The 21,673-nt window shown below is 43.1% G+C and overlaps 1 protein-coding gene across 2 annotated transcripts in view; it reads right to left on the bottom strand.

Annotated features, from left to right (window-relative positions):
- Positions 1–13,685, bottom strand: part of Poc1b (POC1 centriolar protein B) — a 66,107-nt gene extending 52,422 nt beyond the window's left edge. For both annotated transcript variants that reach the window (XM_005374437.2, XM_013518180.1), the window contains exons 1-2: positions 13,514–13,685; positions 9,537–9,716 (exon numbers count right to left, since the gene is read on the bottom strand). In XM_005374437.2, the coding sequence (XP_005374494.1) occupies positions 9,537–9,716; positions 13,514–13,659 (326 nt within the window). In that variant the 5' untranslated portion in view covers positions 13,660–13,685. The remainder of the gene's footprint in view (positions 1–9,536; positions 9,717–13,513) is intronic.
- Positions 13,686–21,673: the final 7,988 nt, after the last annotated feature.

The raw sequence follows: 21,673 nt of genomic DNA on the forward strand, positions 1-21,673 counted from the left end.
TTGTAAGTTAAGATGCATGGTTATAAACAATTGTTAGCACAGAGAATTAAACTATATTCATTTCCTCATACTAACGGGTACCGTCTCACTGCCACATGGAGTAGTCTTGTATCTAGGAGTAACTGCCTAGAAAGTACGGGGCATGGACACAAAGAATTTCAATTACTTAAGTCCATTCTTACACTTAAAAAACAAATACTAAATGGAGAAGCAATTGCTTTGTTTATTCTCTGTGTTCACTTAAATACGCTGTCCATGCATTGGGAGTAATAATATCATTTGGACAATTTCTAATGTTTAATTTTTGAATTCATGTACAATATATAATGTAAAATAAAGATCCCATTAAATACTTTTAAAATAGAAATCCAGTCTATTAATTTAATATTAATTACATATTAAATAGACCATATATTTCCTTACTGGTTAGCAATGCTGCCTTTGTCATAATTTTCCATATTTACATGGGTCTGCTTCTGGAATATCCCCTATTTTCCTAATCCTGTACTATTATTACCATATTTTAACTAATACAATTTTATGGGATGTTTCAAGGGCTGATGGACAAGTCTCCTCCAGTTTTCCTATCAATTAATTTGAGCTATTCTTACACACTTATTCATTAAGTTTACGCTGAAATTAGTTTGTCAGGTTTCATTAACTCTTTCACAGAACTTCCAGTTCTGGCCATGGGTAGGGAAACAACAATGGCTACCAAACTTATTCCCTGTCGCAGTCAGGGTTTGCAAGGGAAATGGTTTAATACAGGACATATAATTTATAGAATTATTTTATAACATTCACCTAAACAATCAAATGCAGAAGAGTGCAGGAGATCTGTCCATGCACTAGAGACCCAAAGAATCCAGCTGAGGGCCTGGATTCCACAGGACTATCCTCTGTAAGGCCACCTGGAGGCCTAGAGCCCATGACAATGTTTCATGCAAGTCTATATCAAGGATCTGCACTGGGAAGGCCCAAAGGTCAGTGCTGGAAGCTAGATATTCTACACCAACGAGAGGAAGGATCTGTTCCAGCAGGCTGAGGGATCTGCACTGGAGCCAGGAAGCGACACTCAAAGTAAGGACCAGAGTTCCCCCAAAAAGAACTGCAGCCATCCTCAGCAACAGGAAGGACCCGAGCTCCTCCGATGATGAGAACAGCTAAATTCATATCAGGAACGCCAGCGTGACAAGCTTCTCCAGGAGAAACAACAGCACACCATCTTCCCTCCAGTTCTCTTCCTATGCTGTTGGCAACAATCCTCAGGTGGACCTTTCACACGCAGCACCACGTTAATTCAGTTCAGCTGGGTGTTACAAGTTGCCTACCAGATGTCAATCTACCACATTCCCCAACCATAAACAATCATACAACTAGGCAATATGTGTGAAGTAACTGTGTTTAGGCAGTAGGCAAGATACAGCACAGGACTGTGAATCTTGAGTGATGAGGAATGTGTAAGATGAACACAAAATCCATGCTAGATTTCTCCCTGGGAACAATTTCCAAGTACGGTACAAGGACACAGCAGTCACACCGGGCAAAGGAAATAAATCCATTCAGAGGTGCTGGAATTCAAAGAATGGAATTCTGAGGATAAGGTATGAAAGAGAAACTACAGAGAACAGAACCCCTAGAACTTCTCTCCAGGAGTCCTCCCAAGTGCCTGGTCAATAAAAAGGTGCTCGGACACAGGGCAATAAGACTTGGCAGAGAACAACTCCTGGGAGACTATGGGCTCAACAAAGATTACAGAGGTTACATAGTACTGAGCGGCGTTCAAATTCTGTCCTAACTTTGCTGAACATCCCAGGTATACATAGTTGGGACCCTAAAAAGGCCAAATGACCTGGTAAGCCATGAGTAAAGGCTATTCTAAATCCACCTGACAAAGGCTAAATAATCCAAGTGTCAACAAATTCTAGCTGTGCCAGGAGACAGTTATTTTCTTACCAGAATAAAACTCAATACTCTTTACAAAACAATAGCACAATCTGTATTCTCAAATATTTAGCAATAGCTGGGCATACAATAAAAACAAAAGTAACACAGGATGGATAAAGAAGAAAAAATTCACTTAGAAACTGTGAAACTGCAGAGATGTTGGAATTAGCAGGAAACGACTGTAAAACAACTATTATAAATATATTCAAGGAATTTTTTTTTTGAGACAAAGTCTCAGCTGACCTCAAACTCCTGGGCTCAATGTATCCTCCTCCTGCCTCAGCCTCCCAGAGCGGGGACTGCACATGTGCACCACTGCGCCTCACTCATGTTTGAGGATTTAAAAGTAAGCGTCATGAACGGACTAATAGCCTCTTACCAGAGGAATGAGTGTTAGGCTTAACAGCAGACTGGATACAAAAGATGGTGAATTTCGGGAAAGGCCAACAGAAACTATGCAAACTAAGTACACAGAGGAAAAATAAGCTTAAAAAAAGTGAACAAAGTCAATGTACTGTAACAACATCAAGTGGTCAAATGTTTATTTAGGGTCTCAAAAAGAGATGAGAAATTAAGAAAAAATAAATGAAAAAAATATAAAAATCTTTCCAAATATGACAAAAAATATCCATTCATAGATCTGGAGAGTTCAGTGAACTAAAATAAAAATATATAAAATGATTGCTAGACTCCTCGTGGTCAAACTGCTAAAAAGAAAAGACGTTAGCGCAGCAGAGGAAGAGTATGACATACAGTGTGATATCAGTAAAATGACTGCTGCCTTCACACACAGAAAAAGCCAGCGCAAGCCAGAAGAGAACGGGCTAATGCCGCAGTAAGTGACTCAGTAACTAAAGCCCACGGACCCGGTGGCTTGTAAACAACAGAGATTTATTTCTCACAGTTCTGAGGCTGGGACGCCCAAGCTCGCAGAGTGGTTGCCTGGCGATGGCCTGGCACCTTCTCAGTGTCCTCAGACGGTGGAAAAGGCAGGAGTCTCTCTGGGGCCTCCTTTCCGAGGGCAAGAATCCCATTCATGAGGGCTCTGGCCTCAGGATCTAATCACTTCCAAAGGACCCACTTTCTAACACCATCACCTCTGGGGTCAAGGTTTCAGCACATGAATTTTGGGGGACATAAGTATTCAGACAGAGGTGGTTAATTTTAGGTGCTAATTTGACAACATTAAGGAATAATTTGAAGCCTGCAAAAGTATTACTTTGGGGTGACTGTGTCAGTGTTTCCAGAGAAGGTCAGTGTGTAGGTCTGAGGAGGCTGCTTGGGGAAACCACCCCCAGTGTATGTGGGCACCGTGGAATTTGCCAGGAACCCTACGAGAACAAAACGCAAAGGCAAAGTGGCCCTTCCTCTGGAGTACAGGGCGACACTCAATGCTTGCCTTAACATCAGAAGTCCAGGCTCTCCAGCTCTTGGTCTCCGGGACTTATACTAGTGGTCGCGGTCCTGTGGAGGCTTTCAGTGTTGACTGGAGTGACACCTTCAGCTTTCTTGGTTTTAAGGCCTTTGGATTTCAGTTGAGTAACAGCTCTCGGCTGCTATAATCATATAAATCAATTCCTCATATCTCTTCGATGTACGTACATAAGCATCATTGGTTCTGTCTCTCTGGAATCTAATATATGGACCATAGGAAACGACCTTCAAAGTGCTAAAACTTACCCACCAACCTAAAATTGTATATATCAGCAAACCCTTTGCAAAGGCTAAAGAAAGAGCTGAGAGAAGTCATCAACAGAAGACCAGCAATATAAAAACTGGTAAGTGAAGTTTTTCAAGCTAAAGAAATGATACCACATGGATACTTGGATTCAGATAAACGCATAAAAGAGTTTTAGAACTGGTAAATAAAAAGATAAACATAAAAGACATTTTTTTGTTACTGTCCTGAAGAGAAAATTGGCTGCATAACATATTGTGGGGTTATATCCTATTAGAAGTAAAGTTGTCAATAGTGGGTAAATGGAGACATACTTTTGTAAGTTCTAGCATTATATATAAAATTAATCCAAGAGTAGACTGTGCTAAGTTAGGATGCATTCTGTAACTGCTAGAGGTTACCGCTGAGCACAGAAATAAGACACAGACTAAAGCTAAAATGTCAGTAGAGGAGATTAGATGGGATGCTGAAGCCAAAAAAAATGACAGTACAGGAATAAGAAACAGGACAAATGGAAAACAGCAGGCCGGTGGACTTCAATCTAATCACAGGAGTAGCTACACAAATTGACAGATTATGAACTCCACTTAGAAAGCTGAGATTGCAACCTCAACTACCTAGAACAAAGTTACTCTCTGACAGTCAAATACACAGTATATATTCAATACATGAGAGTAGTTACCTACAGTAGTAATCCCAAGCCTTTGTGCAAACACGTGAAATGACTTTTCAACAGCACCTCAAGGTGACTTCGACATAACCCCAGGCGAAGGGACTGGCGTGTGAAGGTAGTTAATAGTCGGTGTGAACTGGCACTTCACACTCATTAACTTTCCTCTTCATAATGATGGCATGAGCAAAGTACTGCCGTTGTTCCATTTTGTAAGTGCAGACTGAAGCCCAGAGAAGTACGTTCCACAGCCAGAATCACAGGCTAGGGAGCGCATGCTCTTAACTACCCTGTGCTGCTTCTCTGCTGAAGCCAGTCAACTATACTGCCTCACTGACAGGTACCATAACAGAGAGGAGGCACCGAGCAAAGCAAGAGGCAAAGGTGAGCATGCCTCCATCCGGGAGAGAAGTTCCTCCCTGTCACACCTGATCACGCAGTTTTCTCTTAGGAATGTGTATGTGGAGGAGATGGGCTCACAGAACTACCCCCACACAAGGAAACAATGCATTGAGAAGTTGTTAGCAAACTACCCTTGCTGTAGTTCAGAGGCTGCGGAGCAGCCCTCTGATTAGATCTCGCTGTGTGCTAACTAAGGCGTGCAAAAATTCTGTGTCCTTGGGCAGTTAGCACTGTCATCGTAAATAAGTAAACTGGCACCTGGTTTATGTTTCAGCCTCCTAATTTATTAAGTATGCCTCAGTTCCTGCTGATCTTTTCCCACCTCTGGACACAGAGTGATAACAGGATTTTGAGTCGTGCAGACTTTTGGAAATGAGTCCTGGACTGGCATCACCTCATCAAAGCTAACTTCTCGGGAAGACGCACGAAGAGCCCGGGAGGTTGAGACTGAGCGGCCACTTACGCCAGCTAGCCTCTGCCTCACCTCTCTGGTTCTGACCGCAGTGACCTGGGCGCAGAAGAGCGGGTATAGTAAAGTACGGGAAAGGATCTGTAACCACGCTGTGCAGCGCGTGTGTGGAAAGTTGCCGAAAAGAGGAAAACTGTATTAAATTATTTATCAAAGAAGGCTCCTCTAGAGAGGCCTCTGCAGGGTTTCACACGAATTACTCATGCCAAGATGTAAGAAAACAACTGATTAAAAAACCAAACTCCCTCAGAAACACACAGTACCAGAAAGATAAAGGCATTCTGTGAAGTGCACTGAGAAGCAGCCCGTCAGTCTGAACAGGGCCAAGAAAACGGACAAGGAAAGTAACAAAGCCGCAAACGCCTCCTCAGGGACACACGTGCAGGGCCCTCACTTTGCTTAACAGATCCACAAAAATGACCGCTCGGAAGAAGCCTGTGAGAACTACCACCAAAGTTACTGCACAGTAGAGGCCGAGCCCTTCCTTCAGTCCTTCAACCGCAGCCCCCCCAGTCCCTCTGGGCCCTCCCGACCCTGCACCTAACGCTCTCCAGGGATCCGCTCAGCGTTCTGACTCCCACCCACCTCCTAGCTCTCTCAGCTCTCTCAGGTGCTGGCTCAAATGTCACCCCCGTGCCTGGGTGTCACACAGCCCTGCCCAGCCCCGTCCTCTCCTTCTCTCCTGAGCACGCTCATTCATGTACCTGCTGTCTGTCCCTCGTTAGTAAGGGAGAATCCGTGAGAGCAGGAATTCTGTCTGACTTTACTCTGTCCCACATCTGTAGAACTGAGAACAGTGACAGCAAGAGAACAGACTATGAATACAACACTTGTAATTCAAAGTCTAACAGGGGAGAGGCCAAGGCTGACACACAGACTCCTACACAGCACACGCGGAACCTCTCTAAGCTCAGCTTGGGAGAGTGTGGAGCCCCTGCTGGGAGACGGGCTGCAAAGCAGGACTGTACAGCACGCGGAAGCTGGGGACTCCCAGGAATGGAAGCAGCGTGGGGAAGACTCAGCAGGCGGCTGCCCGCTTGACAGCCCTTGTACGGCTGCAGTCCGGTGAACAGTGAAAGGGAGGACAGGTAGTCACAAGAAGGCAGGGCATACCTGCAGGCAAAGGGGCCCTGAGGGGTTTGAAACTGGGAACAGCGTGACCAGATCTGCCTTTTACAGAAGCAGCAACAGGAAACGGGGTGGAGGTGCGGGTGAATCTGCAGCAGGGAGAGCACCGACAAGGGCCAGTGATGCTGAAACGAAAGCAATGAGGTGGACGGTGGAGATATCAGGGGTCTTGACCGGATATGAAGATGGCACTTTCCTAAAACTGCACCAGGGGCTGGGGATTTAGCTCAGCGGCAAAAGCGCCTGCCTGGCAAGCACAAGGTCGTGAGTTCGGTTCCCGGTACCGGAGAAAAAACAAAAAAATAAAACTGCACCAGTATCACTTCCAAGCATCTTTTTTTGGGGGAAAAAAAGTAAAAGGGAATATTTTCTTGCATTTATTAAACCAGAAATTTGAACCCTGGCCGCACTATTCTACTATGCAGTCCCTGACAGCCAGCACAACCAATTGTTCCTATGTTTATATTATACATGCAGCTGTGCTCGCCGCCCCATGTGCTATGACTTCTGCTCATCTTGGCCCCTACAGTGTCCCACCACGTGCCTGCCATAAACGTCATGAACCGCCCACTTCCGGTTCTGTAATCTCACACCTTGCTACCCTATAAAAACTAGAGACACCCTCCAGTCGGGGCTGGACTTTCAGAGGCTCCTCTGCTGGGCTAGCATTGAATAAAGTTTCCTTTCTTCTCCCAACTCCTGGCCCCAGCTGGTCTCTCATTTGTCCCACAACACTATCTCTCACACTCTCAGGCCAGTTCTTGGCCGACAGCGTCCCTCACAAGCCACAGCCTTAGGTAATCCGAAGGGGAAAGACCAGCCTCTCCAACAGCACCCAGTCCTGTAGGAGACGCCATGCTCCCACTGGCAGGACTGAGCTGCGTGTCCACCGCTAGGAAAGACAGGGCCGTGTCAGCCCACGACAGAGAGGCGATGTGGGAAGGTTGGATCTTCAGGGGAAATGTGAGCACGGCTCTCAAGAAAGCCGGAAGAGACGCTAGGCAGCCAGACGCTCGAGTTCCATCACCCTTCTAACTGATCCTTATTCCAGTTTCTTCTAACTGACGGTGCCGGCGGGCGGAAAGGCAGCTTTATGGTGCTGCTCAACCCCAAGCACTGTGAACCCGTGTTCCTCCTCTGCATAGCAGCCGTGATTACCACGGATTAACTTGCCTAAGAGCAGCGACATGGTGCAAGCAGGTATCTGACCAAGATATTAAAACCCTGTCCCAGTGCACTTCCTGTGTCCAACCACAGCAGAGCAATTAACATTCCCAGAGTGCACCAGGTCCTCTCAGTGCCGTACCGTTCCCTCCACGTTCTTCACACCTGATAAAATCCACTGGGGCCTCCTCTTGCCCTTCCCCTCCTTCGGCTCTGGCCTGGAATGTCTTTCTTGACTTTACCTCACACAAATGCAGTTTAATGCCTCATTCAAATACTCCCTCATCTTCCTGTATATCATTTCCTCACAGGACACAACATATTGTAATTATTTAGTACCTATTTTTCCACTGAACTGTAAGCTCCCGGAGGCCAAGATTCTGTCTTTCATTTCTGTGCACTTCACACAGATATATGGTACACAGAGTGCTATGCTTATTTAAAAAAATACTTTGAAGACTGAAATTTCATATTATGGAGACTTTTTATAAATTGTTTTGTCTGACATTAGTCTTATAATTTTTTTTAAATTATATTATATGTAGATGATTCAATACAAGGGCAATGAATAAAATACCTCTTACAATTTATTTCCAAGAAAAATTCTCTTATATAAACAACTTGACAGTATTTCCTATTACCAGAAAATAAAAACCATGTGGGCCACCATTATTTCATTAATACTGCAGTGGTAGGAAACACAGGTATTATGGCTTGTACACAGATGTGCCCTCAAAACTTCATGTGCTCACTGACAGGACTTTGGGAGTGACTGGACCCTGGGTGCGTGATCCTGGATCCTAGGCGTGTGATACTGGATATGCACTAGTCCACTGATTGGTCTAGCACAGTTGGGGTGGATGCTGGACTTACAGGGAAGACCTACTCTGGGTGTGGGTGGCACCAACCAATAGGTTTGTAGCCTGGAGGGCATAAAAAAGGAAAGAAGGCAGGCAGGCTAGCTGCCTCCTACCTGTCATGCCATAAACTGTTTCTCCTCTGCTGTGCTCCTCTGCCATGTCCCCATTCCCTGGAGCCAGCCAACTATGGACTAAAACATCTACAAAATGTGAGCCAAAGTAAACCTTTCCTTTTTTAATTTGTGGGTGCTGAGTATTTTGTCTTAGCAATGAGAAAATAAGACCACTGGCTAAACAGCACACCAAATTGGTACCAGACAAGGTTACGTGTTCCAGATAGAACTGTTGCTTCATGCCTTCTACTGATTGATGTATACATAAGTCTGAAGACTATTATGGACCACCACTTTTCAGGAAAGGATATAGATACACACAGGACACACTGGATATGTAACAGCTAGTATTAATCAAAGTGTAAGTGAAACATTCTAGTTGCCTACATCCATCAATATTCAATATATTTTTCTAATTGTCAAGCTCCCTGATGATCGATATGTATGGCTGGCTGTAACTTCAGACTCTATCTAGAATCCATTTCCATAATCTCCACTGACCTTGTTCCAGGGAGCTCCACTGTTCTTGTTCCAGGGCGGGACAGCCCTGCTTCTGGCCTAACTTCTGGCAGGCTGTTCCCCACACAGCAGTCAGAGCGATTCAATACCATCAGAATGTCAGCAGAGAGAAAAACTTACTTGGGTGGCATCTCACCTCACTCGGCACTGCCCTTGACCCGGCCCTGGTCAGCTGGGCCTCTCCTGTTCTGCTCCCAGGCTCTGCGGCTTCATGCTGTTCCTCACACAGCCACCAGGCACCCCCACCTCCTTCCACAAACTCCTTCAACCTTCACGCCCTGGCCCCTGGCGAGCCCCTGCTCAAAGGGCACCCTCTGGGAGGCAGCTGCTGAACTCCCTCATTACAACTGCAGACGCCCTGCCAACCCAGCTGTCTTTCTCCATGACACTCATCGCCATCTGACCGGCTGTCACTATTGTCCTATTTGTTCCCTGCCTGTCTCCCTCGTGTGTAAGTTCCATGAAAGCAGGGGCGCTCGACTGAATGAATGAATATGTCCTCAATCCCTTTTCTGGAGGTGAGGGGCAAACACTGGCTGTAGCAGGAAACGGAAACTTTCATATCAATGAAACTTTTTGTACTTACTTGGCACAGCGTACCCAGTGTGTGTGTCGGTACAAGGAATACAGGAAGCGCTGGCGGTACATGTTCCATACTTTGATGGATTTGTCTTCAGAAGCTGTAACCAGAAACTGGCCATCAGCTGAAAAGTCCACACTTCGCACTGGAGCTGTGTGAGCTTTAAATTCTGAGGATTTCCCTCTCCTGGAAAAAAACAGTTTAATGTTGACAATTCACTTAATTATAATCAATACTGAATCACTATACAGACTTTGAAACACACAAAATAGGTTCTCTTACAAAACCTAACAGAAGTGGGAGAAGGCTGTTACACTGTACTCTTCCTCAATAATGTTTCATACTGGTTTGGTTCATTTAAGTCACAACTGACACCTAACAAGAAACACCCAGGTTGTTCCGGCCCATGCAGCACATTTGCTGCTGCTTAGCTGGAAGATGGCAAAATAATTTGAAGAAATCTCTAGCATGTACTTTAAGTCCTATTGTTTGTTTCCTGGAAAAGGCAATCTATAAAAAGCCAAGACTGATGAAATCGGTCACCCCAAGGTAGTGTTTGACAAACAGGTCCTGAGGGAAGGGGGTGCTGGCAGTCAGGGCTGGGAGCAGGAGCCATCCCGGGTCATTCATCTTTACAAATGGTTGATCCTGCTTTCTTTTTCCCCTGTGCTTCCATCCACCAGGAATGAAAACTGAGGCCCTGGTCCACACACACAATAAGGCCTGCTCACTTTGTAGGCCCAATCTTACACTCATTAACAAAACACAAGGTAAATGGAAAAAAACATACTGCACTTCAGCATTCTGAAATTTCAGATACTTTTTTTCTTGGCTACCAAGGGAAAAATACAACTAAAAAACAGATGGAGAAAGTAACTTGAGGCATTTAGAAGAAGCAGAAAAACTTAAAATAGGAGCAGGCTAAGTAGTGTTGGGAGTTATAAGGTGGTATTTGTGTTAGTGTTCCTAAGTTCTGGCAGCATTTTCATTTTACATTATGTCCAGGACTTAGGAATTTTTCATTTAGAAATTATACTATTGATACCTTATGGGGAAAATTGCCATAATTGTTTAAAAGGACCAGGCAAAAGAACTTAGTGATATACATACACCTGTCTCCAATTTTCACATGTTCACTCTGGTGTCCCGTACACCTGCACCTCATACTGTATTTGCTACATTTGTTGGTAGATCAATAGCCCCCTATCTCCACGCCAGAAGCCTGCACGTCGCACTCAATTCTGCCCGCTTCCTCTCTCTCAGACACACCACCTCAGCAAACCCTACACTGTGGCCACTTCCTAAATATCTTTTAAATATGCCTCTTCTTTCCATCCCAGCTCTGCTTGCCTTAAGAAGATGTATCCTCAACAGCTTTCACCTGGATTATTGCAGAAGCCTCTTAACTGGTCTTGCCTAATCATTTATCCTGCTCCGGTCACCTACATACCGTGCTTATCACCCTGCTGAAAGTGTACCTGCAGGCATATGGATCCTGGTGTACACGTGTCACTGCTCCCTCCCTGTAGCATTAAGGACAACGCCTAAGCTCTACAGGGAAGGATCCCGCCACTGCGCTGAACTTTGTACTCAGAACAGCCACCGTGCTTGAAAGGCAGCCACGCTTCTCCAGGCTTTCTCAGGCTGAACTATTCCCTGTCCCCAGAGCCCCTTCACCAAGCCACACAGGCTTAATTACTCCCTTCCTCCGACAACAATTTTACTTCACTACCTTATATAGAGACTTTAAAAACACAGACCTGTTTTTCCCCTATTAAAAACTAAGTATTGAAAACAAGAATGGTGATTTATTTATCTGGGAAGAATCAGTAGTTAAAGGTTCTACGATCCAACCTGGCTTTTCCCTCCAGTGCCCGGTAGAAGGCAACGGTGACTGTATCACGAATCTCCATCACATGATACACGGTAATAGATCAGAAGTAACCAAAAGCAGTATTAAGTGAGAATTAGGAAGGCTCACTCAGGACTAGTTGAATACAGTCTTAGGGGAGAAGTTTTATTGACTAGAAATCAGGAGTAGTTTGGCCTCAATTCAAGTGTAAGTCCAGAAAACGGAAGAAGTGTGGCATCTGCAATAAGCAGGAAGCCAGGATACATGTACTCAGTATCACCATCTGCCCTGATCTTCAGTTCTACATTACACACGCGAACACACACGCACACAAACACACACACATGCTATTCTGCTTGCCTTTTTTTTAAAAAGGCCCTCTGCTTTCCTAACCACTGGGTCCTGCCTCAACAAGAAAGCATATAAGAAACCAAGATAGGAATGCTTGGCATTTGCTGTGCACCTAACTGGTTTCTCCTCCCTTTGAATGTGGGCCGGTGTTGTGACTTACTCTGACCCACAGAATGTAGCAGAAATGACACCATGCAAGTTTCAAGCCTAGTCCTTAACAGGTCTAGCAGTTTCTGCTTCTGCTCTCCTGGAAGCTGGCTGCCACTGTGAGTCCAGTCCAATCATCTCACTGGAGGGAGGGCATATGCTGAACCCAGGGGTCCCAGCCAAGAGTAGCACCACCGACCCAGGTGTGAGGGAGACCCTGGAACTGTGTGGCCCAGCTTCCAGGGCAGTGAAGCTGCCCGGTAATCTCCGCAAACATCAAATAGGGAGAAGACCCATCCAGACAGCCAATACAATTGTGAGAAAGTGTAGTTTCTGTATTAAGCTACTAAGTTTTGGGGATTGTTACGCAGTGACAGATAGCTGATCATTCATACACCAGCTTTCTTCTCATTGCCATGATCTGCTATTGCCCTGCCCCTATCGTGACAGGATTGATAAGGAGAAACCGGAGACATCTACACACACATATCGCTGTAGTTAGACTGGCCACCGCAAACTAATGATTCAGTGTGCTTTTTGCTCATCCACCCTTACACAGCTTGTTTACAGAGACTTCCTTGATTCAGCAATGGGAGACTGAGAGTAAGCTGTATACTGAGGATTAAAAACAGAACAAAAACAGGGCTGGGGATTTAGCTGTGTGGGATAGCACTTGCCTAACATATGCAAGGCCTGGCGTGGTCCCTAGCACTGCAAAAATGAACAAACAACAACAAATTAGTCCTACATTCCCAAAGTTAAAGATTTCAGTACACGCTTTTTCTCCTGAACCCCAAACCAGTCTCTTCCTCTTACAGTCTCTTCTTAATGCCATGCACATTGTCACTATCATAAGTTGCTTCTCCCGAGCTTTTACTACCATCAGGATAAACGTCAGACTTTTTCCCTTGGCAGGAAAAGGTGCCCATGGCAAAGGAAGGGCCTGTGAGCAATCTTTCATTTGGAAATGCCTGGTCCTGTTAGTCACATGCTACAGATCAAATCCTGCCACAATAGACTCAAGAGAAATGCCCAAATTCCTATCCTCTGAAGTACTTATGGAGGGAAATGATGGGATGTATAGGATTTGTTCTAAAAATACTGCAGTGAAAAGGGGCAAGAGGTTGGATGAAAAAATACTGGCAGAACACTGGGAATTGTTGAAACTGGTATGTAAGAACAGCGGGCAAGTCACAATATTCATTTTTTCATGTGTACGTGAAATTTACAAACTTAGAAGTTTGAAAAAATTTTCTTTAAACCACTGGCTCCTTAACTGTTTAAAACAGGTTATATTGGCCAGGGTTTGCAAAACCCTTTATAGGGATTTATTATAACAGGAAACTACCATAACAAATGCAATGATTTATACTTTTTCAGAACTTTAGTAAGAAATGCTGGAGCCCCTCCCCCAATTATACCAATCAGAGAAGAAGATAAATTACAAATGAGGAAAAACTTGTAGGAAACAGTTCAACTTTAAGATAAGGGCAGTGCGCCTTGCATGTGACCCGGGCTAAGCGCAGCTAACCGGGGAATGTAGGCATTCCCGGGAGTGCATTAGGAGCTATCAGACTCCAGCCTTCTTTCACGTTTCTAAACCCAAAGTGAGTCAAGTGTTTTTTCCTCTTACTTATCAGGAATCCAGAGTCTAACGGTTCTGTCTCGGGAGGCAGATGCCAGTAAGTTTCCATGTGGAGAAAACTGCACGCTGGTTACAACATCCTTGTGACCCACATATCTGTAAGCTCTAGCTTGTGGCTTCAAATTCCATAGCATGAGAAAGGTGTCCCAGGAGGCGGTAGCTATTAAGAAACAGAAGAACAAAACCACTGTTTGTTAAAATGCAAACAAGCATGGCTCATTACAGTGGGCAGTACATCAAATAACAAGGTGTCCCAGCGAAGAGAGGCTGGAGGTAGAGGGCTGAGCAGCTAAGAGCAAAAATACTTTTTAAAGACATTCCAAGCTACATCACAAACCTGCAAGCTTAGCTGTGTCCTGCGGAACCACACCGCAGAATTACTGGCCTCAGCATTCGATCAGAGCTCAGTTACTGTTTATTAGAAGAAGGTAGCACAATAGACCAGAGCACATGGAAACTTCGGAGTAGAGTCTGTCTCCCACCCTGTGTGACTGGGAAGTGACTTAACCTCTGTGGTTTTTCTTCTTTTTGAAATGGATGGATGTCAGAATTTTAAAAAGCCATTAATGTATAAATAAATTCACACTTATAAAAGTAGCAAAACTAGTACAAATAACACTAATATGCCCTTTACTCAAATCTAATACTTTGCCCTATGAGTTCAAATTTCCTCTGTGGTTCTCTCTACACAGACATACATGTGCACACCCACATAGTTTGTTTTCCTGAACCACTTGGGAGTAAGTTTTGCAACTCATGTCACCTTTATTTCTAAATGGATTAGTGTGTTTTTCCAAAGAAGAATATTCTCTTACAAACCCTAGCATGGAGTCAGCTTAGAAAATTAAACACAGACGCAATACTTTAATCTACTAACTATACTCTAATTTTGTCAACTGAGCCAGAAATGTTTTCACAGCTAGACAAGATGATTTTGTCTCTTTCTAGCCAGGCATGGTGACACATGCCCATAATCTCAGCTCTCTGGGCGGCTACGACAGGAAGATCGTGATTTTGAGTGTAGCCTGGGACACTTTGTGACTTAGCAAGAACTTGTCTCAAAAAAAAAAAAAAAAAAAAAAAAGAAAAAGGCTGGGGATGCAGCTCAGGGTGAAGACCTGGATTCAACCCCTTGTACTGTGAACATAAATAAATAGTTTTTTCTTCTCAGCAGTTTTATGACATTTGCTGATTAATAAAAGAATTATATGTGTTAGACAGTAGTTTAAAGAGATGAAAAGCATACGTGACCAATGTAGGAAATAAATGCCTTGAAAAAAAAATTAACATATAACCAAACGGAAGATAGATCTAATTTTTGCCTGAAAACCAAATCTTATATGCCTGCAGCCTCACAGTAGCCATAATAAGAGAAATTAAGTTAAAGAGAATCACTAAGTCTAGGTTATAAATGCTTAAAAATATAATTCTGTAAACTTGAAATACATGTAATATCACTGTTACAGGAGAAACAGAGCTTGTTTTATGAGGCGACTGACACCTTCCAAGTTCTCCAGCCAACATGTAAAATTTATCTGGACTTAGCCCAGGGGTCTCCTCTGGTGCCCTGTCAGGAACCGGGATCCACCACAGCAGGTGACTGGCCGTCAGGGTTCAGGCAAAGCTTGTAATTAGAGCTGCTCCCCACCACTCACATTACCACCTGAGCTCCTACCCAGCCGTGCTCCTCATGAGAAGCTACTGTCTGATGATCTGCGGCGGAGTGAGGTGGTGATGCAAGCGCTGGGGAACAGCTGCGAATGCAGATGAACGTAAGTGAAGAAGTTGATGGCAGAGACCAGAATGAGTCAACTGCTTGCAGACTTATATCAAAACCCTACCAATGAGTGGCGAATGGCAAGCTGCATCTGCTGGCAGCCTTTAAGTCAGAATATGACACTTGGGCCTGTGTGGGGCCCACCCAGTATTTAATTTACCACTTGCAGCTGCACCAATTTCCTGCCCTGCAGACTTGTCTCAGTCAGTTTTGGTAAGCCCACAAGCTAACCCTACAAAATGAGTAAAAAAGTCACTGGAGAGCTTCTCTGTAAAGGGGAAAAGACCTAGTGATGAGTTAGCAGAAGGCTCTAAGACTGTCAACAGAAAGAACGATGCCTGTAAAAGAGAATACCAAGAGTCCTACTTCCATTACAGATTCACTCTAACAAGCGATTCACATTCTCCTGTCTGCGTGGTATAATATGTAGTGACCAACTACCCAATAAAGCCATGAATCCTTTCAAACAGCTTCACCACGTGGAGAACAAGCACCTTGCGTTAGAGGACAACCCTCTGGAGTTTTTCAAAAGAAAAAAATGCGAACATGCAAAACAGAGGCAATTACTGAAGGCAACCACTTCATCAAATGTATCTGCACTCAGAACATCACTCTTAGTGGGTGACGAGTCCACTGGTGCTGATAACAAGGCAGCAGTGCTTGTTTCTGGGATATACTTTCAGGAGGATGTGCACCTGCACTTTTGCTGCCAACCAACACCACAGCTGCAGAATTATTCATGTCTTTAAGTGATTACATATCAGGAAAACTGAACTGGTCATTTTGTGCTGTTCTACGGACAGATGGAGCCGCTGCCACGTGTGGATGGCTTTCTAGTTTCACTACTCAGGACGAAGAGGTCACTTCAGAATCTGAGTCTGCACCCCTGTGTCATTATAAGGGCTGGTTAGCATTCCCCCTTTTAAAAAAAAGTGTAAAGAGTAGATTTCCCATCACAGATCATCCAAAATATAAAATATTTAAATCAGGGTATGATTTATCTAGGACTAATGTAGACCAAACAATAAAAATAAACTATGCATTATACTTCAGACCCTATTTGAGTTTTATATATTATGCTGCAAACAAAATATACACAAGCAAATATACATAATCCCTTCTCTTGAAGAATCACAGTATAGTAGGGGAGGCATCATTAATGTCATTTTGTCATAGTAATGCAGAGCTGACAACATAGGGTAGTATCATTATGTTGGGTTTCTTCTCTTTTTTTTTTTTTTTTTGGTTTTGGTTTTTCTCCGGTACCGGGAACCGAACTCATGACCTTGCGCTTGTGAGGCAGGCGCTTTTGCCGCTGAGCTAAATCCCCAGCCCCGGGTTTCTTCTCTTGGTGTTAATTAAATGGGTATGACCCAGTGTGAAAATATATCAAATTATACAATTGTGATTTGTACAATTTTTAATAAACTTCTATTCCTCAATAAAACATGCACAGAAAACCAAAAATGGTCAAAACTGTCAGTCCAGTTGCTGCATAGAAAATACACATGGGGCAGTGAGGCAGAACTGGAGAAGAAAGTGAGTTCACAGGCATGGGAATAATCCAGTCAGGACAAGAAAGTCTGCACTAGGTCTGAGGCTGTGGAAATGGGAGAAGTAGCTGACATCAAAGTACATGTAAAGAAGAACCTATGAGGCTTGTTAATGCATTAGATGTGAGAGACAGTAAAGATGCCACGCTTTCGGGATGGGTACCCAGGTAAATTTTATGCCACTTAATGAGATGAGAAAGACTGGAAAAGAAAGAGGTTGGCTCTAGGGCAGGATGGGGGTGCAAATAAAGAGTTTGCTTGGGGACATAGCAGGTCTGAGGTGTCAGTTAGTTATACCAGTGGGAACTTCAAGTAGGGAGATGGATATAGTCACCTGGAGACCAGAGGGAGATTTTGACTATACAATGTGGTGGTTGAGAGAACAAGCTATAGAATTAGACTTAGGTGAGGTGGCATTTCGGAGACCTACAATTATGACACTTGAGGCAGAGATGTCCCATTACAGCAGTGGCTCAGTGTACACCCTACATTTTCTTCTAAATTTCAGAAAAACAACCAGGCCGAGGAGGGAAACTACTCAGGTATAAAAACTGTATGAATGCAATCTTACTAAAACTTATGAAAACCAGTGTCAAATTTTCCTCCACATTTCCTTAACGTTCTTTCTTAGGAAAGAATTGTTCTACCAATCACCAACACCATAATAAAGAAAGCATCTGGCTATGGATATCAGTGGTGTACTATGTCAACTTAGATTCGCTTTCCAAGTTTCCACAGAACACACCCTATATAAACATTACCACATAAAATGTTAAAGCCTGCAGCAGTCATCATCCAACTGGTCTTTTTGGAGATAAAACGTCAAACGGAGAGGAAGTTCACAAAAAGGTTAGCTAGCAAATCTACCAATCTAAAAGATATTTATATTTTCTTTCTGTGTATTTATATTGTATAGTTTCAAGAAATCCTTGTTAGGATATAAGAAAAAAGCACTGCCTCTGCTTGGCTTTGTCTCTGGAAGAGACAAGACAGAAGATACTAATGAGACATGGGTTACTCTCCTCAGCGTCCTACAGGCCAGCAGTTTTTGTGTCACCTTAAGTATCAATAACTTTCTTTAGTCCACCCAAGCAGTCTCACTGATGTAACCAAGATCAGCTATGGGGATCTAGAGGTCTGCTCTGTCAAAAGCAGTGTTTTCTAAAAAGAAATGGGATTGCCTCCAGTTTTTGTGAGATTTGTTAAATTATTTGTCTTTTACTGATATGAATCTGATACAGAATTCCAATACTACACCAGTACTGAAGAAAACTTTCTTTTATGCTTTGGCCATCTGGTATCCCTTCCTAGAAGTGACTTCAATTCCTATTTTCTTGAGACTCCTCCTCTGTACGTATATAAAGGGGTATTTTCATTCTTGATTTCGTTTGTTTGAGACAGGGTCTGATGTAGTGGTCCAGGTTGGCCTTGAACTCACTGTTAGTCCAGGTTGGCCTGAAGCTTGAGATCCTTCTGCCTCAGCCTGTCCAGTGCTGGGATTGTAGGTGTGCACCCCTCTTCGTGCACCCCACTTCTTTTCTGTCAATGGTAACACACTGTACTTCCTCATCTGCGTTCACCTCTCCGTTTCCCTTACTCAGCCCACTTAGTATAAAATATATCGGAGACCATGTTTTGTGACAGTTACCTTATTCTGTTCCCCTTCTATGTTTAGTAATTTTTTATAATTTAAAGCTTACAGTAAAATTACAAGAAACTCCCACATATTCCCTCCCCTAGATTTTACTGTTGTTATTGTTGCTTTGCCATTTTCTCTCTACAGGCTTTTATACGTGCATTATTTTCCGAACCACTTGCGGTGAAATTAGAATTATAATGCCACTTCACTATTCAGTGTTTTGTCCTTACCAAAACTCTGTTGTGGCTTGCTCCTGAATGAAACAGTGTTAAGGGGTGGTCGGGCCTTTAAGACGCTTTGGGGTCATGAGGGATCTGCCCTCAGAAACAGACTAATCTGCCCTGCGCGTGTAATGCTTGACCTTCACCCAAAGGAAAGGATGAAGACCTCTTACCCCACCAAAGAGACACACACACACACACACACACACACACACACACACACACAATCTTCATTGCCTACTTTGCTTAGTAATTTCTCAAAAATCCTGCCCCACAAATTGTAGCCCCCACAGTCAGAGTGCGGGGTGGGGGATGTGGCTTGTAGCATGGGGGAGGCCCTGGGTTCCATCCCCCGCATCACAAAAAAAAGGGTAAGTTTTTGAACCAATAAAAAAACTAAAAATACCCGAACAGGCTAAATACATGTATGAAAATGCCAACAAAGCCCAGTATTTTGTAAAATTGATATGCACTAATAAAAAATTAATAGAGCTCAGAACTCTGACATCTGGCGCCACAGCCCAGCCTGGCTGCGCCGGCTCCAGCTCGCTCTCCTCTGCTGCGCGGCAGGACAAGCGCTGGGAGAAGCCAAGGCAGCTGTGGAGCTAACCTTCCGGGCTTGCTTTCTTGCAGGAGTCACAGTTTTATAACTCCCCATAGCTCAGTGCCTGAAAATCACCACCTCACATATTCCGACCAGTTTTACAGTAGTGTTCAGGCACCAATTACTGTTAAGGCAAGAGGAAGAAATTAGCTTTATTCTTCTTTATAGCTACATAGGACTCCACTGTATGATTCTACCTTAAATTATTTAACCAGTCCACCCTACTTAGGATGTCTGTAGTCTTGTTTTTAAAAATCGATGCTATGATGTATGCATGTCATTTCTTTACGCAAATATATATTATGATAAATTCCTAGAAAAATTGCTGGGTGAGTTACAGACTACATGTATTAGAATTAAAAAAAAGAAGTCTATGTATATAATTATGGTATTTTACATAACCTTGTACATTTGAATTACATTCTCTTTCAGACTTTTTCGTTCTATACCTAATTATTCAGATTACCATCACATAGAAATCCTTGGATTTTTCAAATTATTTCAGAAAACCTCCTCATGCTGTTGACTTCCATTAGGTCCTATTATAATTACTGGGTTAAACACAGTTTTCCAGCTTGAAAGTACCATGATTTACTTTCTGCCTCATTTCCAGCTTTACACTGGCTTTTGGATTACGGAAGAAACACTGAATTGCCTTCTTAATGGAAAAATAAACAAAGAACTCTTCTAAAGAAATCAATGAAAAGGAGTTCTCTATAAATACTTTTAAGAAAGGAAAACTAAATGTAATCGCCAGGCATACACATTTATAAATCCAGATGAAAGGGAAGGAAAGGGCTGCACAATAGAGAGACTGCTTCAACCTGAACTAGACAAACTCAACACCTTCACGCTGTCAGAATGAGTTCATCCTCTCCAGTCACTGTGTGATAGGATAATTAAGTGATGGCACTAATTTAAAATTCCTCTGCCCTGAATGAGGAAATAATTAAGCATGTCTTCTTTCTAGCTGATACTATGTAATTAACTTGCTAGTGCAATTAGGGTCTAAAGGAGCTGTGGGTGCTATAAAAAATAATCTTTAGCAATGACAATCTGGAGAAATTGAATTTAATTTATTAAATTCCACATTATCTTTGAAGGATGGCAATATCCACAGCACAAACCTGTACTGAGTCATTATTATAGGCCCAATGCTTCTAAATATTCCACAAGCATTCTTTAATTCTCACAACAAGGAAGGTAAATATCATTATCACTATTTTATAGATGAAGAAATGAGGCCTCGTGAGGTTAGTGCCTGCCTTGGTCATGCAGATGAAAAGTGATATAGTTTGCTTTTTTAACCCAATTTTATCAGACAGCAAAGCCTGGACTTTGAACCTATAGGCAAGTGCTTCTCAGAGCACTGGATTTATGGATTATCTCCACAAGAATTACTGGGAACATTGTTAGAAATGCATATATCCAGGAAAATTAGACATTGTTTGAGTAACAGGAATTTCTGACAAGTTCCTCAATTCTGATATACATCACAATTTGAGAAATACTGCACTTTGTTACTACCTCTCAGGGAGTAAACTAATTTTTTTTTTTAGCACTGAAGAGTGACTTTTCAAGCTATAACAAGAAGCTCAACTCAGGTACTACACAGGCTGCCGTTAAGAACCATAATTGAAAAGTAAATTTTAGCATACTTTTACTATGGTTTCACTGTAGGAAAAGTAACTTTAAAATTCTAAATTTTACTCTGCTTGTATTCAAGTGAAAAAGAAAAGAGAATGACTTGTTCTTTACCCTCATTTATTTTTTTTTTAATCAACACTCCACACATTATGTAGGAATTGAGTCAATAATGGAGTATCCTTGAAGGAACATAAGGGGGAAAGTGACAAATTCACTGTTAAAATTACATGGTTTTAAACTGAGACTTCTAAAGTACAGTTCACCCTGCAACAGGGTAAAAATACTTTTAGACTCTTAATGCTTGTTTAAATGTGAACTTGGCTGTCTAGGACAGTGTGACTAACCTAACAGAAAAGTGCAGGGCTTTAGAATCATCAGTTTAAAGTAGCAGCACCCAGCCAGGCTCGCCCGCTGTTTACTAGCTACACAGTTTTGAGGAGATTACTGGACTTCCAATTTCTGTATTCATGGATAAGGATGACAACTCTCTGTAGGCTACTGTCTCCTCCCATCCCCTCCCTTCTTATCACTTCCCAACCAGCCTATGAAGTCCAAGAGGCCAGACCTTCTGAGAGACGACAGGCTTGGGGGAACCCACCATGCTCCACACTTTTCTCCAGTCATAACCCAAAGTTTGAGCCTTATGTCTCTGTAGTCACCAATAACTGCGCAAACCTATGTTCCCAGAGTACTCCCCTGTCCTACGC

Source organism: Chinchilla lanigera, unplaced genomic scaffold, assembly GCF_000276665.1.
Source record: "Chinchilla lanigera isolate Chin_1 unplaced genomic scaffold, ChiLan1.0 scaffold00004, whole genome shotgun sequence".
NCBI classification, from domain to species: Eukaryota; Metazoa; Chordata; class Mammalia; order Rodentia; family Chinchillidae; genus Chinchilla; species Chinchilla lanigera.